This window comes from Canis lupus, chromosome 11, assembly GCF_048164855.1.
Source record: "Canis lupus baileyi chromosome 11, mCanLup2.hap1, whole genome shotgun sequence".
In the NCBI taxonomy this organism is placed as follows: domain Eukaryota; kingdom Metazoa; phylum Chordata; class Mammalia; order Carnivora; family Canidae; genus Canis; species Canis lupus.
In genome coordinates, this window is record NC_132848.1 from 19,869,086 (window position 1) to 19,896,196 (window position 27,111).

The following is a 27,111-nucleotide window of genomic DNA, read 5'->3' on the forward strand; positions in this document are numbered from 1 at the left end:
GCGGGGCGAATGCTCAGGGCTGGGGCGGGGCAGGGGGCGGGGCGAGTGCTCAGAGCCGGGGCGGGGCAGGGGGCGAGGCGAATGCTCAGGGCTGGGGCAGGGCAGGGGGCGGGGCGAGCGCTCAGGGCTGGAGCGGGGGCAGGGGGCGGGGCGAGCGCTCAGGGCTGGGGCGGGGCAGGGGGCGGGGCGTGTGCCCAGGGCCGTAGGCGGGGCCGCGCGACCTCGTGGTCCCGGCCCCCACCCCAAGCCTTGGTCTGGCTTCGGCCTGGTGCGACCCCGGGAGGCAGCGCGCTGGATGGAAGTCGGGGCGGAGGGAGAAGCCGAGGGGCGGAGGGTGCCCCCGGGGGGAGGAGGCTGAGGCTCGGCTGACAGCCCCGCAGGCCCGGGGGAGGGGCCGCATCTGTCGAGGGGAGGGGCTGCCCTGGGAGACCTCGAGCCCCGCTGGGGCGGATGTAGGGGTGGGGGCGGGGGTCCAGGGCTCTCCTCACCCCGGCTCGGCCCTTTGCCCCTGTTTGCCGCAGTCTGCGCATCCGCACCCGCTCGCCCCGGGAAGAGCCTCTGGATGGTTCCCACCTGTTACAGAGCTTGGAGCACCTTCCCGTCTGGGTGAACGCGCGTCTCCGTCTCCCTGGGGCGGCTGCAGCCCGCGCTCCGGTGCGGCGACCTCCCCCGAGGGGAGACGAGGGACCGCTTCCCCGGGCGGGGCGGGCTCTGGACCACCCGGCGGTTCTGCTCGTTGATGCGTCCTCGACCACCAACAAGCACCAGTTACTGTGGCTGCAATTAAGGCATTTCCCAGCAATCCTGTTCTTCTCTGTCAAATTGTTTTAGTTAATCTGCTTCCATTGCCCTTACGTACAAATTTTCGAATTTGCTTGTCTATGTCTATAAAAAAAAAAAATCTTGCTGGAATTTTTCCTAATGATGTGTTAAATCCGTAGATCGTGTGGGGGAGAACTGACATCTTTAGTACGTTGAACCTTCAAATTCATGAAGATGGTAAGTATTTATTTAGATCTTATCTGATTTCTTTCAACAGCATTTTGTAGCTTTCAGCGCTGAGAACATTTACATATTTTGCTACATTTACACCTAGACATTTTGGGGAGCTATTATAAATGGCAACGTTCTCAACATGTGGTCTCCAGTTATTCATTGCTTGTATATGAGAAGGCAATTCATTTTTATGTGTTGAGCTTATTATATCCTGCAATCTTGCTAAACTCATTTCCTGGTTCTATGAGTTTGGTTCTTTTTTTTTTTTTAATAGATTTCCTGGGATTTTCCACATGGATAACCGTGTTGTTTCCAGATAAGGACAGTTTTATTCTTCTTCTCCAATCAATATGCCTTTTATTTCCTTTTCTTGCCCTATTGCACTGGCTGGAATTCTAATACTGGTGAATAAGAGTGGTGAGAGAGGGCAACCCAGCCTTGGTCCCAATCTCAGGGGGAAGCATTCAGTCTGTTACATGAGGTATGATGTCAGCTGTGGGATTTTTGTCAGTGCCCTTTACTGGGTTAAGGAAGTTTGCCGAATAGAGAAATCTGAACTCACGGTTCTTTTCTTTCAGCACTGAAAAAGATGTCGTATGACCAATGAGAAATCCAGTTGTTCCGTAGGTAACACATCTTATTCCTCTGGCTGCTTTACGACTTTTTCCTTGTTCTTGGTTTTCAGCAACTTGATTATGAAATGTCTTAGTGTGGATTTCTTTCCCAGTTTTCCCAGGACAGGATGTGCTCTGCTTTTCGGAATTATAAGTTTATGTCTTTCACCAAACGTGAGATGTTTTCAGACATAATGTCCTTAAATATTTTTCAGCCCCACAGCCTTTCTCCTCTCTTTCTGGAACCCCAATGTCATAGGCATTGCCCTGTTCTTGTTGTCCTGTGGGTCTCTGACACTCTGCTCATTTTTTAAGGTCTTTTCTCTCTCTGTTGTGCAGATGAATTTCTGTTGCTGAATTTTCGAGTTCGTTGATTTCCTCTTGTCATCTCCATGCTGGTATTGAATCCATCTTGTGAAGGTTTTTTTCCCCCCTTTCAGTGATTCTATTTTTCAGTTCCAACATCTCCATTTGCTTTTTCTTTCAGTCTTTCTCTCTGCTCAGTCATTCTATTTTAATATTTGTGTTAAGACTATTTGCAATTTCTGGCATCTGTATAGTAATCATTGCTTTAAAGTCCCCGTCGGATCATTCAGACATTGGGGTTATCACATCACTGGTGTCTATTACCATTTCCCACATGAGTTGAGATTTTCATGTTTTTCGTTTGCAAGTGATTTTAGTTTCTATCCTGGACATTTTGAGTGTTATGTCATGAGACTCTGGATCTTCCCCCTGCCCCATGGAGAATGTCATTGCCTTGCTCTGGTCCTCTGTGGGCTGTGGTTCCAAAGTAAGTTTAGTATTCAAAGTCGTTGCTGTTCTTTTTATTTTTTTTCCAGGATTTTATTTATTTGACAGAGAGAGCACAAGCAGGGGGACAGGGGGAGCAGCAGAAGGAAAGGGAGAAGTAGGCTCCCTGCTGAGCAGGGAGCCCGATGATGCGGGACTCGATCCCAGGACCCCAGGATCATGACCTGAGCCATGAAGGCAGACGCCTCACCGACTAAGCCCCCCAGGCACCCCAAGTCTTTGCTGTTCTAGTCAGGGCCATCCTGTGGTCACTCTGAGACTTGAGTGGTCTACCTACTAGATCAATTCTCCAAATATTTGATATGCTAATGGGGATGACATCCACACGCACTAGATCAGAGGTGAGCCCAGGAGTCTGAAACTTAATCTCCTGGGCTCCTTGCCCTAAGCTTCTTTCTCTCCACTATTTTCCTGGTACTTTCCAGTTACCTGAGGTTCCCCTTCCTCCACCAGAAACTGTCCACTTCTGCATTTGTGACGCATTTGGGGCCAAATGGCAGGAGGACGTAGAGGGAAAAAGGCTGCTGATGAGCAAGTTCATTAAAGTTCCGGGATCTGAGATCAGTATACAAAAACCAACTGTGTTTCTTTATGTGAGCAATGCTCATTCCAACAATAAAATTGAGAAAACAGTTCCATTCATAACAGCACTGAAAAGAATAAAACAATTCAGAGGATGTTGAGCAAAGGAGTGTAAGACTTCTACACTCAAAACTACACAGCATTTCTAAATGATCGTAAAGAAGATCTAAAGTGGAGAGACATCCAATGTTTATGGACTGGAAAACTCATTAATGTTAAGATGGCCACACTCCCCAACTGATTGATAGTTTGAATGCAATCCCTAGCAAAGTCAGAGTGTTTGAGGGACTTTTTGGGCAGAAATTAGCAATCTGATCATATATATATTTGTATGGACATACAGAGGACAGAAAATAGCCAAGCAATCCTGAAAAGGAACAGACCTGGAGAATTTACAGTTTCTTATTTGAAAACCTAACTATAGAGCGACAGCAATAAAGACAGTGTGTTCTCGTGCTAGGATCGACATAGAGATCAATGGGACAGGGCCGAGTCTGGAAATAGACTCAGATCTATTGTCAATTGATTTTTGACGAAGGTGCCAAGGCTCTCGATGGGAAAAAAGGACACTCTTTTCAGCAAACAGGGCTGTGACGACTGGAAACCCATGTAAAAACCAGCATCTGGACCCCTACCTCACACCATACACAAAAATTTAACTCAAAATCAACCATAAACCTCAATATAAGAGCTAAAGCTATAACACTTTTGAAAGGAAACATAAGAAAATCTATGTGACCTTGAGATGGGCAGTGTCTCACGTACAGCTCCACGGGCAGGGATCTGTGAAAGAAAAAATAGATTTAGAGTTTGATCAATAGTATAGGTTTTGCACTTCAAGGGACAACAGTAAGAATATGAAAAGTTTGCAGACCGTATGTGACTAGGGGTTTGTACTTAGAACACCTGTGACTCAAATATAAGACAAACATACACATAAGGGGCGCTGGGTGGCTCAGTAGTTGAGCATCTGACTCTTGATTTCTGCTCAGGGCGTGACCCTGGGGTCCCGGGATCGAGTCCCACGTCGAGCTCCCTGCATGGAGCCTGCTTCTCCCTCTGCCTGTGTCTCTGCCTCTCTCTCTCTGTGTCTGTCATGAATAAATAAATAAAACCTTTAAAAAATAATAAAATCTTTTTTAAAAAGACAAAGATACACTTGAAATTGTCATGTGTATTTTACCACAATTAAAAACAAATATAAATTTTTTAAGATTTATTTGAGACAGAGGGAGAGAGTGTGCATAAGTGAGTGTGGGGGGAGTGGCAGAGGGAGACAGAGGGTGGATCCCAGGCTGACTCCCCACTGAGTGAGGAGCCTGATGTGGGGCTGGATCTCACCTGAACTGAAATTAAGAGTCTGACACTTATGCGGCTGAGCCACCCCGGCGCCCCCAAAACACATCACTTGTAAAATAGCAAGAGTGGGGATCCCTGGGTGGCTCAGCGGTTTAGCGCCTGCCTTTGGCCCAGGGCGCGATCCTGGAGTCCCAGGATCGAGTCCCACGTCGGTCTCCCAGCATGGAGCCTGCTTCTCCTTCTGCCTTTCTCTCTCTCTCTCTCTCTCTCTCTCTCTCTCTCTATGTCTATCATGAATAAATAAATTTTAAAAATCTTAAAAAAAAATAAAATAGCAAGAGTAAGACAACCAAGTAAAAAATAGGCCCAAAATGTTATGAGACATTCAGCAAAGGAAGGAGGAGGGCAGCTGGGTGCCTTCTAAAGATCTAAAGACCTGGACAGCCCCGGTGGAGCAGCGGTTTAGTGCCGCCTGCAGCCTGGGGCGTGATCCTGGAGACCCCGGATCGGGTCCCACATCGGGCTCCCTGCGTGGAGCCTGCTTCTCCCTCTGCCTTTGTCTCTGCCTCTCTCTGTGTGTGTGTGTGTCTCTATGAATAAATAAATTAAAAAAAAAATCTTTAAAGATCTAAAGACCTTCTAAAAGGCCTGATACGATTCGAAAAGATGCTCAGCATCCTTAGTTGTTGGGAAAATCCAAATTGGAAGGACAGGCAGCAGCCTTTCACCGCCAGCAGGACGGCTGGAGTCAGAGGGACAGGCGACAGCAGGTGTTGACAAGCTGTGGAGGCCCCAGGACCCCCACCGGTCTGTGGGGCAGTAGGTCGCAAAGCCACTGCCTCAAGGTCAAGCACAGGTCGCCGCAGCCTCGGGATCGCCGCTCCTGGGCCCCTGGGTTCCTGGGCTCCTGGCCGAGAGCAGTGCCAGCTCGGGCGCCCGCGGGAGCTTGTGCAGGGAGGTTCTGCGCCCCAGGACCCGTGACCCGCACACCTGAGAAGAGCCAGGCCCCCGCCAGTCGGGGACAGACGACGGGATCCGCCTGCAAGCCCGATTACCTGGGGCGGCCTCTGCTCAGGGCGCCCCAGCCAGGACCGTAGGGCCTGACCCCGCGGGGAGGTGGGCACAGCAGGTGCACCGCGGGCAGGGTGCCTGCCCGGGAGTCTGCGGAGTCGTGGGCCCGGGGCGGATCCCGCAACTGCTGAAGGTAGGTGGATTCTATGGGATGTAAATGACTCGTCGGTAAAGCCGTTTTAAAAATACTTCTCGGGGTGTTTTTTTTTAGATTTCCATTTAATTCTCTGAGAAATGTTTAAAGTGGCTCAGAGCATTAGTATGTATGAGAAGAATTTTGTTTTTCATCAAAAATAGAGCCAGCTGAGAGCCAGAGGCTGGCCTGGCCCCCCTGCGACCCCCACACCCTCGGGGTGTGCCCACCCTCCCTCCCATGTCATGGAGCCACCGCACCACACACACCCCCACCCCCATACACACACCCACTGACCTCACGCGCCTCACTCACGCCCCCGTGCACAGGCACACGGCGCAGTGTCTACCCTCCTGTGCACAGAGGCCCTTCCGGGGGCTCCTCGGGGACGTCCCAGACCTTGGCCAGCGCCCGAGGCCCACAGGGCGAGGGGTGGGAATGGGGTCAGGGGCTTGCCCTCCTGGTAGGACACTCTGGGCCCAGGAGGTGTGTTTCTTCAGGTGCATGAAACTGCCCTGCCCCCACCCCACCCCCAGACTGTGGCCTGACCCTGTCCCCCGCCTGCCGCTCCGGGGCCACAGCTACTCCCATCAGCTCCTGAGGCCGCGGGGAGCAGGGGGGACAGGGGAGGGCGGGGACCACGTGAGATGACAGCAGGGACACAGTGTCCCAGAGACTGGGCGGGGGGCGGGGGGCAGTGGACCGAAGTGATGAGTCCTCAGCTGCCCCCAGCCCCGGCTCCCCGCTCAGCCCAGCACAAGGCAGGGGGCCAGGGCCGCTGTCGCCCTAATCTGCGGGGGTCACTGTACTTCCCCTGGGGGCTTCCTGGGGGGTCCTCCCAAGCCTTCGTCCTTCCCTGGGTCCTACCGACCTCCCACCTCCCGAAGCACCTGGACCCACCCAGTGTTGGTCTGGGCGGAACCCCCGGCCTGGGTGCTGAGCACGCCCAGTGGACTTGCTGCAGGGTGCCCGCAGCTGACGCCCGCCCCCAGCTTCAGCTCAGCGCCCTTCAGGTCCCCTCGGCCCTGGGCCACACCTCCTCCCGCCTCCATCCCCCTCTCGGGGAACCCCCGTTTCCCCGGGCCACATCCCCCCGCGGCTCCCTGACTGTAGGCTCTGCTAGGCCCGGGCTGCCTGGGGGGCCCAGGGACATCCTGATCACCCTGTGGGACCCACCCGGGCTCACAAGCCTGTGGGCCCGGCCCCGCTTCACAGGTGACGGCCCTGCAGCTGTGTGCAGAACAGTCAGGGGGCAGGAGGGCGGGGGGGTGTACAGGATGGGGGGACGGGAGGGCTGGGGAGCAGGAGGGTGGGGGGGCAGGAGGGCAGGGGAGACAGGAGGGCAGGGGACAGGAGGGCAGGGGACAGGAGGGCCGGAGGCAAGAAGGCGGGGGGGGGGGCAGGAGAGGGGCAGGAGGGTGGGGGGGGCAGGAGGGTGGGGGACAGAAGGGCCGGGGGCAGGACCTTGGGCTGCAGCCTGGCCCCCCAACACTCCCCGTCCCCTTGCCCACACCGGGGGCTGCTGGGCCGCAGAGGGGAGGGCGAAGCAGCAGTGGCGGCCACAGCATGAGGCATGGACCAGGCTCCGCAGCCCGAGGTCCCGCCCACGTGCACTCACACTCGCCCACGAGACGTGCTGTCCCGACACGCACACAGATCAACACACCCGCGGCTGCCCACATGCCTACAAGCACACGCATGGAATCGCTCACCGTTGGTGTGGCCCAAGGGGCCCTCCTGATCCCTGCTAGACTCAGGGACCCCACAGCAGCGGGGCCTGCTCCTGAGGCCCGCCAGGTCCTAGGTCAGCCAGCCCCTCTGGTCCCTGGCTGCGGGACCCCGCCCCAGCTCTGCCCCAAGCCCTGGGCCTCAGCCCACCCCACGTGGAGCAGGTTGAGGGGGGACTCCGGCCACAGAGCTGGGCTGGGGAAGAGGCCGGGACTCCGTCTCGGAGGGGACTCTGCGCTGGCCCTTCTGTTCCTCTGTAGGGAGACGGCCCAGGCTCCTGGCTCGGCCTCAGGGCCTTTGCACCCGCTATTCCTTCTGTCGAAAAGCTGACGGTGACCCCTAAGATCCCCATCACCCCATCTCTCTGTCACATCCTAAAAGCATCAGGCCGGTTTGTCCGGGTCACTGTCTCTGGCAGTGGTGAGCCCCGAGAACCTGGAATGCCTGGTTCCCTCTGGAGTGAAAAGGGCCCTTTGAGCTCACGTGGGCCGGGCTGGGTGAACAGACCCCAGATGATGGGGGGATTCCTAGGATGTGGGGTCTGCGGGGTGGCCACGCCGGGGCCCAAACCCTGACACGGGCATCGCTGGGCTCCTAGTGCCCTGTGTGCCCCCGGCCCCCAAGCTGGTGACGTGGACAAGCATCCCCGTGCTCCCAGGACCCCACCACCCGGGGCAGCTCCTGGTGTCTGGGGTCCCGGACTCCTGTCTGGCCCGGCCCAGCCCTTCCTGGTCTTGTGGCCCCAGGAGCAAGTGCACCTGCAACCCAGGGAGGCCCCACCACCTACCACCCCTTCTCCCCCGCGGGGCCAGCACCTGGCTCCAACCCTCCCACCCACCCAGGGGGCCGGTGGGGTGGGCGTCCCACGTTCTCAGGTGAGCCCGACGGCCCCCCCGGCAGGCAGGCGGCTCCCTGCCTCTCCCCGTGCAGCCTCCTGGCCGGACAGGTGAGGGCGGCCGGTGGCCAGATCACAGAGAGCTCACCTGGCTGGGTCCCCAGGGCACCCTCCTCCTCCCCCTCCCCAGGTGGGGGGGTCCCTGACCCAGCTTCCTCCTCCTGTGTGGGGCCCGGCCAGGGAAGGGGGGCTGTGCGGGGCTGGGGCAGGCCTGAGTGCCAGGAACTCGGGGGGCGGTTGTGTAATCAAAGCTCGGGCTCTGGCCAAGGCCGCCCGGGAAGCTGCTGGCCTGGAAGTCATGTGCTGGAGGCTGGGGCCCCCTCGGCCCCCCTGATCTGAGGCCTCGGAGAGGACACGGGCCCCTTGAGATGCCCCGGGCTAGCGACTGCATGGGGCCCTGCACCCCTCAGCCACAGCCAGTCCTCAGGAGGTGAGTGGGGGCCCTGGGAGCTCCCCCCACCCCTCAGCCCCGAGGGTTGGCGCTCGGCCCAGCTGCCACCCTCCTGGCACCCCCCCCCCCGCCCTGCCCTGGGAACTCCTGGTGCCCCGGGGAGGGCCACGGGCCTGTCCTGCTCCCCGGCCCCCCCCACCAAGAGCTGGCCCAGTGCACTTCCTTCCGCGCTCCCACTGGTGTGGGCCCTGCCAGCCAAGGTCACCCCGGGCCAGGCAGGGGTCCTGGGGTCCTGCCAGGGATCACTTCCCTTTTCCGTGAAGCTCCGGCATCAAAGCCACCCTAAGGTTTCGTTTCGATGGGCTGCCGCTGGGAATAGAGACTCAAGGCCCCGACAGCTGCAGCCGTTGCCCTAGGCTGTACCCCCCTCCAGTGACTCTGAGGCCTGGCCCCCGACGGCAGCCCGGGGCGCCCACCGCCCTCCCAGGGCCCGGCCGTGGGCACCCATCAAAGCCGGGGCTGCTCCGGAAGCGCAGGGGGGCCGAACCTGGATGTGGCTCCGGATTCTGGTTCTTTCCACAATGATCTCTGGATTCCACGCAGCCCCCCATGAGTCCTGAAGGGTGGACGCTGTGCAGAACTGGACCAAGCGGCTCTAGGGGAGCCCTGAGTGTAAACAGACCCAAGATGAGTGGCCTCGGCGCCCCCCACCCAGCAGAGGCCCGCGGGAGCCAGGGGACCGGGCGGAGCCAGCAGCCGGTCTCAGAGGACAGGCCAGCATTTCAGGGACTGTCCCCTCTGCTCCAGCCAGGCCGTCCGCAGGGCCACCTGCGCAGCTAGGAGTGGGACAGGGGGACAGCGGGACAATGGGACAGTGGCAGCCAGGGGCGGGGAGTCAGAGGCCGGCCCACGGTGGGTCCCCCAGGTCCCAGGTCCCAGGTCGCACCTGCCCTGGTGCTTGCACAGCCCTCTGACCCTGGGCACTGAGGGGCCTGCAGGGGCCCTGCAGGTGGCCGTCCAGGGTGGGGGTGCCCGGGCCACGAGCAGGGAGCCCGGGGCTCAGGCGGCAGGTTAGGACGGGGCAGCCCTCGCAGCCAGAGCCCTGGTACTCTGAAATCTCACCCTGGGGGGACCCCCACGGGGGCCGAATCCTTGGCACTTCCAGTGGCCTGTGCCCTGCAGCCAGCCTAGGCCCCCGCCCCAGGCCCCCCAGGGGTCCCCAGCCAGGCTCACGGCTGCTCGTTTCCATGTGCGGGCTCGATGGGGGGGCCCCTCTCAGGCCTGTTTCCCAAGCACAGACCTGCCCTGCATGGGGGAAGGGGGCCGTGGGGGTGGCCCGATTGTGCGGTCACCTGGGAAGTGGGGTGGCCAAGCTGCCTCCCTCTGCCCCTTCCTGTGGGGGGCTCCACGCGGCCCCCACCTGGGCCTGACCTCGGCCTCCTCTGGCCTCAGCTGCCCTGCTGCCCCCACACCCCTGGGTGCCCCCAGCCGCATCCTGTCCTGCTCCCCATCATCCCCAGCAGATCTGGGGCCTCCAACACCCCGGGGCTGCCCCCCAGGCTGCCCACCCACCGGCACCCTGCGCAGTGACTCTGGGACCAGCCCTTCCCGAGCTCTGAACGTGACACACTGTCCTCCAGGGCCCTGCTCGAGGCTACGACGTGCGGGCCCGGGCTGGGGGGACGGGGTAGCCGCGGCTCCGCGTTTGCGGTGGGGGATGAGGCACAGAGGACAGTGTCCCCGGGGGGAGTAGCACCGGGTCAGCGCCGCTCCACAGGGCAAGCCTCTCCTGCGCACGCACACTGACTGGTGCCCACCCCCTGCGCCCCCTGGGGCGTCCTCCCTGCACGAGGCCTCCTGGGCACCAGCGGCCCCTGCCTGCGACCAGCCCTGCCCAGGGCCTCCCCCTGAGGGGTCAGTGCCTAGCGCCTGAGTAGAGGCACGTGGCACTCCCCCCGCTTGGCTTGGGGTCCCCCACACGCTCGAGCTCCATGGGTGACGGCTGGGGGCTGGGTGCACACACCAGGACGGGCATGTGGGCAGAGGGGATGGTGCCCACGCCCAGCCCAGCATCCTCAGCTGGAGAGTGACATGTGAGTCACCGTCACCAGAGTGCAGACCCGGAGGCTGCAGATCCTCAACTGTCCTCGAGTGTCCCCCAAGGCTGCCAGGTGCGGGTCCTAGCAGGGGGCATGGGAGGGGCCATAGCAGGGGGGCCGGGGCAGGGCAGTAGGAGGCGGGCTGTGTTCCTAAACGCCCCATCCACCCCCCCATCTGCCCGAGTGGAGGGGGCTGCGCTGGGGGTCCCTGGGCCCTAAGGATTCCTCAGGAAAGGCTTGCCAAGCCCCCCGCAGGCGGGGGACATCCCCGACTCCCCGCAGACTGAGCCCAGCCCCCCTCAGCCCCCCCCCCCCGGTCACCCCCCTCAGCCCCCGGGGCCCCTCCCCGCCCCCTCCCGCCTCTGCTGGTTCCAGGTCTCAGGTTCCGAGCTCCCAGGGCAGTCAGCGCCACGGCGGTGGGCGAGGGTGAGCCCGCGGGGACAGGACACCCGGGGGCACGGGGAACCCCGGCTGCAGGCAGCTGACCATCCTCCAGGCCTGTGTGTCTGCTGCGACCACGCCTGGACCTGACCGTGGCTCCCACCCACCACCTTGCCCTCCAGCTCTCAGGCCAAGGCCCAAGCAACCGGCACTGCCCCCCACCTGACTCCACCTGCCCCTGCTCTCTGCCAGGAAGGCCTTCTCACTCCCTCCACCTAGCAAACTTCTACTCACCCTTCAGAACCCCTCCCAGCCACCTGCGGGGCAGCATGGACCACCCCCCACCTCTTCCTGAGTGGCCTGAGCGAAGACCCCTTCCTCCTCCGCTTCTGACTGAGCATCCCTGGAACAGAAGCCAGAGGTCCTCTTGGGGCCACCTCCAGATGCGGCCCCCACACTAGGGGTGGCAAGGCGGGCAAGCACACAGGCCGGCGCTCTGTCGGGGGAGGGCCCCTCCCCCAAACCTTTTACCCCACCACCTTACCCAATAAACACAGCGACTGTTATATACAAAACAATTTAATTGAAATACCTGTATAAAAAATATGATCTCGAGACATCACTTTTGAACTGAAGGAAACCCCATCCCCGATGCCTACGCACACCAGGATCACAGAAACACGGCTGCTACAATAAATTAAAGGCTTGAGACTCTGCCCCCCACCCCCCGCCTCCAGAGCCAACAAGCAGACTGTACAAGGTCAATAATTTAAAACCCGCCCCCACCCCGCCCCTGAGGCGCAGAGCCCTGGTGGCGGTCACCCTCACCCCTTAAATTAGCCACTGTACAAGTCCATCTTCCGACAGACACAGGTAGGATCAGGACCTGGGGTACACACAGCCGCGCCCCCCACTCCAGGCGGAAGAAGGTGGGGGCGCCAGGAGGGAACCTCCACGAATAAATTAAACAATAAATAGCCCTCCTCGGGGTCAGACCATAAATAGAGGGGCACGGGTGCACACCCCGCCAGCCCCGACGTTGCATTGCTTGTGCACGGACTTGCCCGGACCAACACCGGGGACACGCAGGAGGGGGGCACGCCGGCGGTGTCCCAGAGAGATGAGGCCACAGGACGTGCTCCTGGGCCCTCGATGGGCCGTCCCAGAGGGCCTGCACCCGCCCAGCTGGGCCTCCCTCGGACCGGAGCGTCTTTGGACAGACAGAGCTTGAGAACACCAAGTCCCGCGACAGCAGCGTTCGGAAAGGCACTCAAAGCAGAGGAAGCAGCCCGGTGCCTGAGGCAGAGGTCACCGGGAGCCAGAGGTCACTGCTTCCGCAAGAAGCGGCCGCAGCTGAGGCGGGTCGGTCCCTCCGGCTCCCGCGAGCCAGGCCCGGGCGCCTCCTCACAAGCTCTCGCTGCTGGAGGTGGTGCTGGCCCCGTCGTCCACATCCAGGGCACAGAGGCGCAGGTCACAGCTCTCGGCGGGGGCCCCCTCGGCGCCCAGCATCCAGGGGTGTGCTGAGATTTGGTCAAGCGAGGGCCGCTCTGAGGGCCGCAGCGACAGACACCACTGGATGAGCTGCTGGCACTCTGGGGAGCGCAGGCCGCAGGGTCAGGACGCCGCCCGGCCAGGCCCTCCAGCCCCCCGTGCCCCCACAGCAGCCCTGCACCCAGCGCGCACCTGGGGAGACTCTCCTCCGGAAGAAGAGGCGGCCCCGGAGAATCTCCTCGTCCTGCTCGAAAGGAATGTCCCCACACACCATGTCGTAGAGCAGCACGCCCAGGGACCACACGGTGGCCGAGCGCCCGTGGTAGCGGTGGTAGCGGATCCACTCCGGGGGGCTGTACACCCGGGTCCCTGGGGGACACACGGGCGTCAGGGCGTCCGCCCGGGGCCGGCGCCCCCACCGCACCGGCGCCCTAACCAGTGACTAAGGCGGCAGGGGCCAGGGCCGGGCCGGCCTCCAAATCCTGCTCGTCATCACCCTGGAAAAACCGGGCGGGCGCGGCCTCCCCAGCTGGCCCAGCGCGGCCCGGGAAAGGGGGAGGAGGGAGGAGGAAGGAGAGAGGAGGCAGGAGGCAGGAGGGAGGGCGGGTCACATGAGCGCGGGCTCGGGTTTCACAACAAACAGATGTAAGCGGAGGCCGGAGGCGCCGGGAGGCGGCGGGGGGAGCGGCGGGGGCGGGGGGCGGGGAGCCCCGGCTTCCCCGCGCTCCGCAATGCGGGGATTTCTGCGGCGCCGCCCCCGCTCGGCACGCACGCAGCGCCCGCCCCGCGCAGGGGAGGCCCGGGCACTCCCCGCGCACCCCCGCGCCGCCGGCGGGGGCAGCCTCGAGCCGGGCCCGCGCCCCCCGCGCCCCCCCCCGCGCGCGGCCGCCAACAGTCACCGCGGGGCCGCCGGCCGGCGCTCACCGTCGAAGTCCGTGTACACCGTGTCCTTGAGCAGCGCGCCCGAGCCGAAGTCGATGAGCTTCAGCTCCCCGGAGCGCAGGTCCACCAGCAGGTTCTCGTCCTTGATGTCGCGGTGCACCACCCCGCAGCCGTGGCAGTGGCGCACGGCCGCCAGCACCTGCGCGAAGAAGCGGCGCGCCAGCGGCTCGTCCAGGGCGCCGCGCTCCGTGATGAAGTCGAACAGGTCCTGGGCCGGCTCGGGCCGCTCGAGCACCAGCAGGAAGCCGTCGGGCCGCTCGAACCAGTCCAGCAGGCGGATGACGCCGCGCGCGCCGCCCGCCGCGCCCACCTTGCGCAGCAGCACCACCTCGAGGGGCACGGCCGCGCCGCCCTGGGGGGGACACGGCGGTCAGCGCGCCCCCCGCCCCGCCCGCCCGCCCGCCCCCGCGGCGCCCGCACTCACGATGCTGCCCCACTCGGTCACCCGCTCCTTCACCACGTGCTTCACCGCCACCTGCGGAGGGGAGGGGCGCGGGCGGTCAGCGCGGCCCACACGCCACGGCGCGCGGCGGCCGACCAGCCCCGGTCCGCCCGGCGGCCCGACTCACCGGGAGCCCGTCGGCGATGCGAGTGCCCGCGTACACGGTGCCGAAGCCGCCGCTGCCCAGCACGGCGCCCACCTGGTACAGCTTCTCGAAGCTCTCCTTGTCCGCCTTGCCTGCGGGAACGGCGCGGGCGGGGTTGCTGCGGCCCGGCCCCCGCGCCCCCGGGTCCCCCGCGCCCCCGAGTCCCCGGCCCCGCAGCCCCCGGCCCCCCGCGCCCCCGCGCCCCCGGGTCCCCCGCACCCCGCCCCCGCCTACCCGGCTGCAGGATCTTCACCGGCAGGTGGTCCACGCCGCCCGGCCCGCACAGGTGCGCCAGGGAGCCGAACTTGGAGAGCAGCATCGCGGGCGGCGGCGGGGCGCGGGCCCGCGGCCCCCGGGCTGTCCGCCGCCTCTCACCCGGCCCGGCTCCCCGCGCGGCCCACACGCGGGACGGCGGCCTCCCGAGCCGCGGACCGGGGCGGCCGCAGGGCCAGGCGGGAGCGCCGAGAGCCGCTCGGGAGAGGCCGTCCGCGCGGCACAGGGCCCCGGGCCGACCGCGCGTGGACCGCGTGCGCGCGCAGCACCCCGCCGCTCACACGCCCCGCCGCCTCGCCCCGGGCTTTTGGGCCGCGGCGGCCGGATCCCTCCGCGGGGGCGGGGCGAGCGGGACCCCGCCCCCTTCCGCCCGGGCCGCGCCGCGGGGCCGCCCCCGGGGACGCGCGCGGGGCTCCGAGGCGGCGGGGCGGCGGGGCCGGGCGCGGCCACCCCGGGTCGGCGGGGGTCGGGGCCCGGGGCGCGGGGCGGGCCGCCCGGGACTAGCTCGCCGTGAGCGAGCCGCGGAGGTGCACGGCGTGGCGTGGCGGCTCACGTCACTCCTCCCCCGCGCGCGCGCACGAACTCACCGCGCACGCGCGGCCCCTGCGCGGGCGGCGGCCGAGGCGCGTGGGGCGGGGCCGCGGGAGCCAATGGAAGCCGGGGCTTCCAAAGGGCCCCGAAGCCCCAGCCAATGGCGGTGCGGGGGCGGGGCGAAGCCTCTGCAGGCCCCGCCCCAGGCCGTGCCGGGAAGGTCACTCGCGGCACGCGCGCCCACCGCCTCTGCCGTGGCCCGGGTGCCGAGCAGGGGCGCCCCCGCGAGTTCCGGGCCAGCGAGCGCTCCCCGGCCGTCCGCGCACCCCGGCGCGCAGCTGGCCCAGCGGGGGGGGGGGGCGCTGCCCACGCCCCCGCGGGGATCCCGTCCGACCCTGCGCCCCGGCGGGAGCTCGCACCCCTGAGCCGCCGTCTGACCCGGCCTTGACCTCGAGGTCCCTCCCCTATCGCGCCCCCCCTCCGGGGTCCCTCTGCTCTGCGTTGGGCACCTGGACCGCCTGGACCGCCTGGACCACCGCCTGCCGCTCCCCGGGCCCCCAGCCGACCACCGTCACGGGGGCTGCACCTGAGCGCGGCGGCCCGGCCCCGAGCAGCCCAGGTCCACACGGAACAGGCGGCCGACCTCGGCCCAAGGTCACCGCCCGAGAGTGAGCCGCTGCTGCCAGCGACGGTAGATACTGGAGCTGTCCACACCCGCGGCCCCTTCCCCGACCCACAGAGATCCGGGTAGCCCAGAGGCCCAGGCCAGCATCGCATCGTCTGGGCTTCGTGTGGCCTGTGGGCCGGGCTGGGGTCACCCGGGTCACCTCCAGGTGTGTCCCCCGCAGGCACACCCACCTGCCTGACGGACCTGGGGCCTGCTGGCTCCCCGCAAACCCTGGCTGTCCTTCTGGCTGCTACGACTGTCCCCGGGGCAGAACCTGGACCCTCCCGAGGCCCAGCCCCCAGCTTCCCAGCTTCCAGGAGCTCTACCTGCCGCCCTCCTGAGCAAGGGCGTGGGGGCGGGCTGGGGGGGAGTCAGACCCAAGGTAGGAGACAGGAGCCCCCCTTCCGCCGAATCCACCCAGCACCTGCCAGGGAGGAGGGGCCGTTGTGCACTCGCAGGGCTTCCCAAGGGCCAGCAGAGGGTTCCAGAGCCTGCCCCTCGGGTCGGGCTGTGATGGGAACGATGGAGGGTGCTCCGGGTCTAGGTGAGGACCACGGCGACTTGTGGTTGAGGCAGGCCTGACTCAGTGGCCACCCCTGGGCCTCCAGCACATCGTGCGCACCTCCCGGCCGGTCCTCCTCATGTGCCCTGGCCTGTGCACCCAGTGGGATGCGCCTTGGAAGCCAGCACCCTGTTCCCGAGTCTCCCCAGACTCAGAGCAGCAGCCACTCACACTTCAGAAAGAGGCGGCCTGCGTCCTGTCGACAGCCTCTCAGGCTGTGACACCCACAGGCAGGAGTGGCCCAGGTCAGCCTCTCCAGGAGCAGCAGAGCTGGGGACGCTCCTGCCCCCGGCCACCAGCCGTGGGTTCAGCTGGGGTTAAGCCAGGGTCCTAGGCGGACCTGCTGGGTCCTTGTCCTGCTGCCCGCTGACCCCGTCCCCTGGCCTCCCATCACCCTTCCAGGGGTCTGGGGCTCGGGCCGCTGTGCTGTGGACACCCGCGTGGCCCCGGGCTGCCATGCTGAGGGAGGCAGCCTGGCACCGGAGCCAGGTGCCTGTGAGTGGCTGTCCTCCCCAGGCAGCTGTTTCCTGAGGTGGACAGCAGAGCAGACACTGGGAGAGGCTCCCTGCCCGCCCCCGGCTCTGGAAACAGCTGGCCCCATAGGTCACCCTGTCCTGCTCGCAGGAGGGGCTGCACTGTTGCCAAGGCGACGGGAGCCGGGCTGGTCTCCGGGAGAACGAAGGAAGAGGGGGGTGGACAGAGATGGCCCAGGTCGTCATACGCACACATCTGTGTCTCATCCACACACGCACGCCTCACAGACACGCTCGTGCCTGCACACCACACGTGCACACGCTCCCTCGCGGAGCTGGCGGCAGTGCTGTCCCCGCGCCTCCTGGCTTCCTGGGGCTCAGCCTGCCCTGCCCAGGCCCCCTCCGTCCTGCCCTGGCCAGGCCGGTCCCTTGTCCCCCCACCGCCACCAAGGCCTGTGGTCCTGTCCCGCCTGCCCAGCCCCCCCACCGCCAGCACCCCCCCTGCTCGCGAGGTCCCCCAGGCCAGTCTTCCCCGCCGCTGCCACCCCATCCCCGGGGCTGCCCGGCCGCCAGGTGAGCCCCGGGACGCGGCCCAGTCACAGTGGCACCCCTCAGCCCCCCGCGGGAACCCCTAGCCTCCCTGGGTCTGGCCCCGCAGCCTGGCACCTGGCCCGCGGTCCCCCAGAGGCCCTGTGGGGCGCTCGCCCCTCCCGCAGCCCACGCACTGCAACCTGGCAGCAGCCTCTCCACGCCTCACCTCGGTGTGGCCTCTCACCTGCTGGGGAGCGGAGCCAGCGGGACCGCGCCAGGGTCTTGCAACATTTCCCAAAGGCGGCCTAGGGCAGGGTCGGGGTGGGGCATGGCGAAGTTGGGGAACCCGCGGCAGCGTGAATCCTGGCCTCCCCTCCAGGAGACCCCCGGCAGCCTGCACCCGAGCGCTGCCTTTCCGCCGACACCCCCCACCCGCCGGCCCCCCGGGGCCTGGCAACGGCCAGCCGCGCCCCTGGCCCAGGAGACCCTGAAGGCCAAAGCAGCCCCAGAGCCTCCACCTGACCCGGGGCCGCAGGTGCCCAGGAGGGCTGGCCGCGCGCAGCTGGGCCCGACACCCCAAAGCCGGCTGCGGCGGTGCTGGTGGCCGTCCCCACGTTGGCATCGGCCTGGGTTCCTGGAGTCCTCTCCTCACGGAGCCCGCCGGGCCCGGGCTGGGGGTCAGGCGGCCCCCGGGATGGGCACTGCGCGCTGCTCGGCAGGGCCTCACACCCGCGGCCTTCCTGCCCCGCCCCGTGCTGTGCCCCGGGTGCCCTGCCCTGCCCTCCCTCAGGACCACCCTCTGACCCAGCCCCCACCCACCACTCAGGCCAAGTGCCCGCTGGGCCATAGCCATGCTGGAACCGTGGGCCCCTTGCGGCCCCTCCTGCCCGGAGCTCCCCGTCCATGGGGACTCTGATCACCGCGCGTGGGCCCAGGAGGATCCGCTGACACGCGTGCAGATGTTTGGCACGTAGTAGGCCTCTGACACCCGTGGCTGCGGGCAGCTGGCTGTTGACCTGGGTGCAAGCCCTGGACTTCCTCGAGGGAGGCCAGGGTTTCCCCAGGACCAGGAGGCCTGGGGCAGCGCCCGGTGCACCCTCAAGGCCAAGGAGCCCGGCACTGGGCCTCCAGGGCTGATTGAGAGCGGAGGGAGAGTGTGGGGGCTCTCGGCACGGCTGCCGGGGTGCAGGCCGGGGGGCGGGAGCTCGCTCTGCAGGGATGGGCCGAGTCCTGAGTCCGGGCGGGGTATCAGGGACCTTGGAAGCCCAAGAAGCCCAGGCTACGGCGGTGATGCCAGGGGCTTGGGACGGCGCCGGGGCTGTGGTGCAGGCCGCAGAGCGCCCTTGGCGAGGGGGGCACGGCCCCTACAAACGGATCCCCGGTTGTCAGAGCCAGGACCTGAGGGCCCAGGCCCGGCAGACACAGCCCAGCCCTAGAGATGCACGTGCCGCACGATCACGCACCCCCACCTCAGCGCCTGGACGGGCATGGCTCGCACACCACCTCCTGGAGGCAGCAGGCTGCCTGCTGCTGGAGGCAGCAGGCTGGGGTGGCCCAGGGGTCCTCGGGGGGAGGATGTGCCCACGGGGCAACTGGCCCAGCCCTGCAGACTCCAGCATCTGTGTCAAGGCATGAACTCGCCCCAAGAACAGGTCGGGCTTGGGGACGGGCGGGCAGCAAGGGGATGATTTCAGGTCCAGCTCGATCTGGGCCTCCCTGCGGCCCCAGGCAGCACCCGCGCGGCTGGAGCTGCTGAGGCTGGTGCCCCAGGCCTGTGCGTCTGGCTCAGAGAGAGCCGACGGGGCGATCCTCCAGGCCAGGGCACTGGTTCTGGGAGTCCCAGTCCAGCATGGCCTGAAGTTCTGCTCACGGATGAAGCATGAGGCGTGCTCAGGCCCAGGCCTGCGTGGTGCTCAGCACCTGGGGACACGGGTCGGCACACGAGGCTCCCAAACCCACGGTCCCGGCGGCGCCCTCCTGGGGGGCAGGGGCAGATCGTGGTGGCCCCAGGCGGGGAGGGGAGCGGGGCAGGGCAGGGTGAGCCCTGGACGCCCCGCAGCCCGGGCTGCCCTCCAGACTCTCCTCACGGGGCTCTTGCCAGAAGGACCCGGGTCTGGCTCCCGGGAGCGTTCCCCAGGCCTGGTTGGGTGCTGAGGGCTCCTGGGCACCTGGATCCCAAGACGTGGCAGGGCCAGGGTGAGGAGGCCCCCGGCCCCCGGGCCAGGAAGGGTGCCTGTTGGGGATGTGGGTGTTCAGGAGCTGCTGGCCCGGCCTGGGGGGTCAGTCTGGTGACCCTGAGCACCACCCAGGGCTTGAGGACTTTCCTGTGTTGTCATTGTTCTGGGGGTCAGGGGAACAGAGGAAGCTGAAGGAAGGGTGGCTGGGGCTGCTAGGGCTCTGGGCTGCCCCCTAAGGCCGGGGGCCACTGAGGCTTGCGGAGGGGCCCTGCCCTGAGGTGACAGCGGGCCTGGACAGAGCATCAGGACGAAAGTGGGGGCTGGGCCGGCCTCTCCCTGGGGCTCCCTCCCCGTTCCCAGAGGCCCCAGCGGGAGGGCGGGCCCTGAAGGTGCCGAAGCTGAGTGGGCCCCGGCCTGGAGGTGACCCCAGCCCTGGCCCCTGCTCAGTCCTGCCACCCCCGAGGAGGACCGTGTGACCCCGAGGGCTTCCCAGGGCTGGTGCAGCACCGTGCGTACCCCGGGGCCCAGGCCGGGGGGCCCAGGCTGGCCGGGAGGAGGCCCCAGAGCCCCCCAGCAGCCTGTGTCGGAGCTCAGGCTACAGCAGCGAGCCCTGGGGACAGCTGAGCGCTGGGGTTTGTGAGCTCCCAGCCCACTGGCCCACGTGCGCTGGGCAGGTCGTGTCCACACGTACGAGGTGGGTACTCCATGGGTCCTGTACCGCGGCCCCGGCGCCCCCGTCCCTCTCCGTCTCCCCCGGAGGCAGCCCACTCTGTACCTGAGTGCGGCCGGCCGAGCGCTTGGAACGGGGCTCTGCATCCCGCTGGGGAGCCCGAGGCCCAGGAGGGGCCACCCCACCCACACCCCACAGCGGGGCACCTGCATCTCAGTGGGGGGCAGAGCTCGCGGACCCCTGTGTGGACCCGCCGCCGTGGCAGGTGCTACATCCCACGCCAGAGCCAGAGCCAGGTCCTGTCGGGGGGTGGGGGCCACGTGCCCTATGGTGACCCCGGGGGGAGGGTGGGGAGGGTGGGGAGGGAGGGAGGCCAGGCGGGCGTGGAGACACACGGCCAGCAGAGGGGGCAGGGTCCTGGGGGGGCGGTGACGGGGGTCCTACTGGGGGTGACCAGGCATCCTGTGGGGGGTGATCAGGGGTCCTGTAGGGGGTGACCAGGGGTCCTATTGGGGGTGACTGGTGTCCTGCGGGGGCGACCAGGAGTCCCGCGAGGGGGCGGCTGGGGGTCCTACTGGGGGTGACTGGGGGTCCTACAGGAGGGTGACTGGGGATACTGCGGGGGGTGACCAGGGGTCCTACCGGGGGTGACGGGGGGTCCTGTGGGGGGTGACGGGGGCCCTACAGGGGGTGACCGGGGTCCTGAGGGGGGAGCAGGGGACCGCGTGGGCCGAGCGGGGCGGGGCACCTGACAGGGAAGGAAGTGGGGGCTGGGGCCCAGCTGGAAGGGCGCTGCTGAGCCCGCCCTCCGGGCTCCCAGTCGGGCCTTCCTGGGCTGACGCAGGCTGGGGGGGCGGGGGCACAGCTACTGAGTCACCGCAGAGCAATGGAAAGATTTCTGTGCTGTTACCCTCTGGCAAAGCTCCCCTCCGCCCCAAATTCCCCAGGCCGCCAGCCCCCCTTCCTGCTTCCTGGAGCGGGAGGAGAGCTGGCACTGGGCGCTGGGGGACAGCGGGGACAACAGGTCATACAGGTCACCCGCTGTCATCTCAGCCCTGGGTCCTGGCCCCACAGCGGTCCCCGTGCCGGCCCCTCCGCCTTGTCCTGGGGGCCCCAGGGGCTTCCCGGTCAAATGGGTCTTCCCATCTGAGAAATGGGTCCTTCAGCACTGCTGGTGGGGACCCCGGGGGCGGGAAGCTGCCGGAGCCCAACCCCGCACCGGCTGCTCCTCAACGGCTCCCTCCAGCTTCCAGGCCCCAGGCATGCCCCGCGCTGCCCCCTGCCCGGCACCCCGCATCCCTGCCCCGCCCGGCTGTGCGTGCCCAGGGTGGCTTCCCCGCAGCAGGGGAGCCACTGACTTGTGGTTTCTGGGACGCCGGGATGGGGTTTCGACCCGGCCCTACAGTCCCTCCCAGGCCGGTGAGTCAGCTACTCAGGGACCCGTGGCTGAGGCCGCCCCTGGGCCACGGGAGAACCGGGCTCACTGGGGTCTCCACGTGGCCCCCCCGGGCCCCCAGCTCCAGGCTCTGCCACTGCCCTCTGCTGCCCTCTGGGCCCCCCCCCCCCCCACACACAAAGCCTCCGGAGCCTCTAAACCCACCGTTCTCCTGCTCACACTCCCTTAGGGGCTCCCTCCCACCTGTGGAGAAGCAGAGCCCCTGGGCCTCTGTCCTCTGAGCTGCAAAATGGGTCTTCAGGGAGCCCTGCTGCCTCCATGGGGCTGCCAGGGCAAGGTGCGGCGGGGTGGGCAGCTGGGGGCACCCTGCAGCCCCCTGACCTTTTGTCTGCGCCACCCCTCTGGGCACCCCAGCCCCTCTCCAACCGCTCCTGACCCCGAGGCTCTGAGACATGCCACACCCCACGCTGCCTCTCAGGTTCACCCCGGCCTTAGTCTCTTCCGAAGGCCCAGGGCCTCTCACCGGGTCAGGGCTAGGCAGGCGACGGGGCGCGTGCCAGGCTGAGGCGGGCTTGGAGACCATGCAGGAACTAGCCCAGGCCCAAGGCATTGCTCCGGGCCCTGGATCCCGGCTCCTGGCATCCCTCCTCGTGCCCAGTCCTGGATGTTGGCGAGCAGGGCTAGCACAGGGAGGGGGGCAGGCAGCCAGGCCGACCCCCGCTCAGGACTGGCCCACCACCCCGCCTCCACATGGGGGTCTGGGGGCAGACGCCAGGCCTGCAGGCCCCCTCTCAGTCCTCACCTGCATGTTGGGGAGCTGAGGTTTGGGAATGCAAGTGGCCAACCAGGCCCCATTGCCAGCTTGAGGGCAGTGGTGCCAGCTTGCAGGCCAGACAGCCCAGGTGGAGGTCCCGGGGCGGGGGGGCAGCCAAGAGCCCATGCCAGCCGCTGTCAGGATGGAGGACGGGGTGTCTCCCGCGGGTCAAGGAGGCAGGAGAGGAGGTCGGGGCCAAGGCACCGGCTGGGCCTAGAGGAGCTGTCCTGGGGTAGGCGAGGCCTGCTGGGAGCTGTGGGGGGCTGGGCCGAGCCTGGACGAGGAGGCCGCTGGAGCGTCCACCCTCCTGTGTCTCACCTGCCAGGACCCCAGGACTGTGCTCCTGAGTGGGGAGCCTCTCAGCGGGGGGTGGGGCTGAGGGCCAGCGTCTAGACGGCCCAGCCTCCACAGCCCTAGGAGGGCTGGACCCAGACCTCCCATCCAAACCGCGCGCGGGGACCTGTGTTCTCTGGAGGGCATGGGCGGGTGGGGGGCGCTGGGGGACAGAGCAGGGGCAGGGCCACCGGGCATTGGCACCACCCAGTGGCCAGGCCCCAGGCCAGGTCGCACCTCCCCTGCACCCAGCCCTGCGCCCCACCCCCGCCCCGCTCCTGTGGCCCGGCCTTCGAAGCTGTGCCATCTGCCGCTGAGCGGGCGCCCCAGGGTGCTGCCCATGACGCAGGCTGTGGCCTCTGTTCCGCCGGCCTCCTGGCCGGATCTCAGCCCGCATGCACACGTGAGCACGATTACGCATGCACACACGCACACACGCGCACACACACGGTCAGACCGGTTCTCCGTGGGTGGCCCCTGGCCTGTGGAGCACCAGCCTGCCCGGAGGCTGTCCTCTGCCTTCCCTGCCTCCGGCCTTGGCTCCCCCGGGGCTCCCTTGCTGGAAGAGGACAGACCCTGGCGGTGGGAACCCTGGGGACCCCCACGTGTGGCTGAGTGGCTGGTGAGGTCATGCAGGTGCAGCCAGCACCCAGCCTCCCCCGATGGGCGCCTCCAGCTGGGCCCTCGAGCTCCACGTCACCTGCACTCAGCCCCCGCCCTCGGGCCTGGGGGGGGTACCGATGGACCTGAGAGCCCCGTGGGGCAGGCCGGTGGGTGGACCCCCCGGTGCTGGCAGCTCCCAGGTCCCCTCCTGTTGCTCAGTAGCTGGTGGGGTGCCTCGTGCGTGCGTCCAGGACACACCGGCCTCACCAGCTGGATGATGGGGACACCTGCCCCCACCTGTCACCACAACCATTAGGCCATCCTGGCTGTGGCGCCCCCTCAACCTCTGCTGGGCCCTGCCCCCAGGTTTGGGGGTGTCTGAGGGGAGTCTGGGCGAGTGCCCCTGAGCCAGCCTGTGGGACTGGAGGGGTGCGGGCATCGGCGTGGGCAGCGGGCAGGTGTAGCTGGGCCACCACGACCAGGCAGCAGCATGGCTCCCCGTCCTAGGGCCGCAACCCTGAGCACTGAGGCCCGGCACCTGCCCCTTCACCGCCTGCCCCAGCACCTTCAGCCCCACCCGAGCGAGGCCCACCCCGCGGGCTCCCCCACTGGGAAGAGCTGGCTTTCCCCACCCTCCTGCCCTGTGTGAGGTGGCTGCTTGGGAGGGTCTTCGCCCTGGGGATGGCATTCTGGGTGGGGCAGGGGGTGTGGAGGCAGGTGGGTCCGTTAAGCGTGACTGGGTGTCCTGGGTGGTGTCTTGACTGGGAGCAGCACCAGAGATCTGATCCGGGAAGCCCGGGTGGCCAGGACATGGGCTCTGTGGGCAGTGGGATGGGGCGCAGGCCGGGGGCGCAAGGGAGAGGAGCAGAGGGCAGGGACAGTGGGCAGCGGGGGAGGGGGGGGCAGGAGGCAAGGCGGGTGGGCAGGGGAGGCACAGGCCTGGCGGCGGGGAAGGAGCCGTGGGCGTGGGACCCGGTGAAGCCCTGTGGCCCGCGGCTGGGGGGGCGCCCAGGGACACAAGGGGCGCTTGTGGGCCTGCCGGGGCTCCCAAGTGCTGGGCAGGGCCCTGGGGTGTGGGCGCCCTGAGCAAACACATGCCCTGTTCCGGCTGCACACGGTGTCTTGGGACGGGCAGCTGTGGCGCTGGGCCAGGGCACACACCAGTGCCACCCCTGCCACCCGCGTGCGTCCCGTGGGCTCCCCGAGCCCCAGCCTCAACCGCTGGCCCCCCACGAGCTGAGGGGCCTGTCACTCGCCCATCCCCTCCCCCCAGGGCCTGCCACCCTGAGCCACGTGGCGAGGGGACCCGGGGGCTGCCTGACCCGGCACTGGCTCCCCTGGACGCCTGCTGTGTGCCCTGGGTGGGCAGGGGGCAGGGGCGGGGGGGCACGGAGGTCAGCACCCTTCCCTCTTCCCTCATGGTCTGGGGGAGCCAGGCGTCTCTCAGCCGCACCCACCGCGGGGGAGGGGACCTGTCTGAAGCCCACCCTGGTGGATGCCGGCTTCCCCACCCCACCGCCTCAGGGGGGGCATCTGCATGACAGATGACAAGTGAGTTCTCTGCCCTGCCCCCTGCCCCCTGCCCGGAGGCCCAGCCCCTACCACCCCCCCCCCCCCACCAGGGCAGCACTGGAAGTCCCGCTGCCCCTCCATTTACCACCTGTGCTGACCTGTCAACAGGTCTTGCAGGATCCCTTCCCAAAACCACCTCCGGGCCGGTCCCCTGCTCTCCCCACTGCCCCCTGCTCCCCCTGTGCTGTCCCTGAGCTCCCCGAGCTCCCCCTGCACGACCCCTACACCACCCCCCTGGTGCTGTCCCTGAGCTCCCCCTACACACACCCCTGCGCAAACCCCTGTGTTGTCCCTGAGTTCCCCGAGCTCCCTCTGCTTGAGCCCTGCACACCCGTGTGTGCTCTCCCTGAGCTCCCCCTGCACACCTTCCTGTGCTCCCCTTGTACATCCCTTGATCTGTCCCTGCACACCCCTCTTTGCTCTCCCTGTGCTCTCCCTGTGCTCTCCCTGAGCTCCCCCTTCTCACCCCCACCCTGTGCTCTCCCTGAGCTCCCCCTCCGCATCCCCCATGCTGTCCCTGAGCTCCCCTGCACACCCCCCTGTGCTCTCCCTGAGCTCCCCCTCCACACCCCCACCCTGTGCTGTCCCTGAGCTCCCCACGCTCCCCCTGCATGACCCCTGTGCTCTCCCACCACCACCTGCCCAGGGCCCCCTGCTCAGAAAACAGGAAGAAGTGACATTGAAAGAACTGAGCTTTTCCCTTTCACGTGGTCACGAAGATTTTGTCATGTAACGTTGTTCTCCCCAAAGAGCCGTTGAACCGTCAGGTCATTTCCTCGATGTCCCGATTTTTGCGTCATGCGGCACACGCTCTAAGCGCAGACGTCAGCCCGAGCCCGCTGCACGGGGCCCCAGGGTGCGTGCACGTCCGCGGCAAGACAGGAGGACAAACCCCACAGCTCGCAGCCGGGCCATGTGTCCACCCGGTTGACCAGCCTGGGTGAGGGGAGCAGCTGGGGACTCTCAGGGCACCCACCCCACTGAGCGCCTGTCTCCCCGCCCCCAGGCCTCTGCACCCAGCTCAAAGCCCGGCTGCACAGGTGCCCTCCCCTGCCCTCCCCCTCTCAGGGAGCCCCTCAGAGCCTCTGTGTCCCCATCATCAGGTCCCACAGACAATGGGGCATCACTTCTCAGCCTTACAGGGCCCAGGGGCCGCCGCCCGCCCACCATGGGACTTTCCCATCAGCCTCCTGGGGGGGCCGTTGCCACCCCCTCCTCTCCTGGCCACCGGAGCTCAGCTCAGCACAGGCTCCCCTCGGCCTTGTGGGGTGAGCTCCGATGCCCAGCACCTCTCCCAGGCCTACGGGCTTCGGGCACCACGAGTCTGTCGCCGTGCAGCCTCCTGTGCAGGTGCTGGATTCAGGTCCTCACCAGCTCTGTACCGCATGGGCCTCCCCACGGGACTGCCTCCGGCAGAGCCTTACAAGTCGGCTCAAGGCCCACACTGCACTGGACAAACGCGACCCCAGGAGGCGGGATCCAGAGTCCTCCCTGTGGCCCCCCCAGACCTCGTCTCCGTCCTGCCCACCTGGGGGACCCCCTGCCCCTCCTCCCTGATCTCCCCACTGCCCCCGCCCCCGGCAGGGTGGCCAGAGGGCCTGGGGTCACTGCCTCTCTGTCCTCGGTCCTCCAGGGCCTTCGTGGCGTCATTGGTGCTGCGTCTGGCTGAGGCCCCTGGCGGCCCGAGACTGGCTGGGCACACGGGCAGGGGAGGGCGGCCCTGTGCGCTTCCTGGGCTACTTGTGGGGCGCCAGGGCTTCGCCCTGTGGGCATGACCCGCAGACCCCAAGCAGCACCATGACCCCATAGCGTGGCGCGTGGGGCCAGATGACGGGGGCCTGTGAAGGGGAGCCGGTCGGGGGCTAGGGCAGCTCTGTGGAGGGCACATGTGCCCCTTCCTCTCTGGTCCCCCGGAAAGTGCAGTGGATGTGGCTCCCCCAGGGAACACACGGCGTGTGCTTTATGGTCCTGCCACGGGGGGACCGGGACCCCCAGCACGTCACGCGGTCCTCACGGCGGGAGGGCCCCTGCCAGCCCGCCACACACGGACCAGGCCCCGGAGCAGCAGTGGGCACTGCCGTGACCGTGTGAGCACCGCCTGGGCACTGCCTGCGCCCGGCCCCAGAGCCCTGGGCTTGGCTGCCCCAGGGCACAGGGTGCACTGTAGCGGGGGGGCGGGCTGCTGCTGCTGGGCCCCAGCAGGGCCAGACCTTGCATCCGGGGAGGGGGTGCCGCGTGGGACCCTGGGGGCAGGCGTCCCGGGGATGGAGAAGCCCCCTCTTCCTGACAAGCTGCGGGTCCTTCCTGGAGACAGGGCCCAGGGCCTGAGAGGCGCAGGCAGGAACATCCTGGGGAGCCGTGCACCCCTCCAGCCTCCCGCGGGGAGTGCTGCCTGGGGCTCTGCTCTGGAGGCTGACTGGGGGCACAGCATCTGGACGTCCTGAGGCCTGGCAGGCCGTGGTCTCCTCGCCCTGGGGGGCCCCTCGG

The 27,111-nt window shown here is 66.6% G+C and overlaps 1 protein-coding gene and 2 long non-coding RNA genes across 3 annotated transcripts; 1 reads left to right on the forward strand and 2 right to left on the reverse strand.

Moving 5' to 3' along the window:
- The first annotated feature begins 449 nt into the window (after positions 1 to 449).
- LOC140642625 (uncharacterized) lies at positions 450 to 3,100 on the forward strand. The gene is made up of 3 exons (XR_012039043.1): positions 450 to 999; positions 1,271 to 1,477; positions 1,575 to 3,100. It is a non-coding gene; the product is annotated as an uncharacterized lncRNA (long non-coding RNA).
- Positions 2,432 to 9,958, reverse strand: LOC140642624 (uncharacterized). Its single transcript, XR_012039042.1, has 3 exons — positions 9,070 to 9,958; positions 3,940 to 4,096; positions 2,432 to 3,788 (listed from the first exon to the last, which is right to left on the reverse strand). It is a non-coding gene; the product is annotated as an uncharacterized lncRNA (long non-coding RNA).
- Positions 9,959 to 11,565: 1,607 nt separating this feature from the next.
- PIM3 (Pim-3 proto-oncogene, serine/threonine kinase) lies at positions 11,566 to 14,415 on the reverse strand. Its single transcript, XM_072843478.1, has 6 exons — positions 14,257 to 14,415; positions 14,005 to 14,114; positions 13,860 to 13,910; positions 13,418 to 13,787; positions 12,686 to 12,862; positions 11,566 to 12,594 (listed from the first exon to the last, which is right to left on the reverse strand). Exons 1-6 carry the CDS (start codon positions 14,339 to 14,341, stop codon positions 12,407 to 12,409), a joined length of 981 nt encoding a protein of 326 aa, XP_072699579.1. The 5' UTR covers positions 14,342 to 14,415; the 3' UTR covers positions 11,566 to 12,406.
- Between the last annotated feature and the right edge of the window lie 12,696 nt (positions 14,416 to 27,111).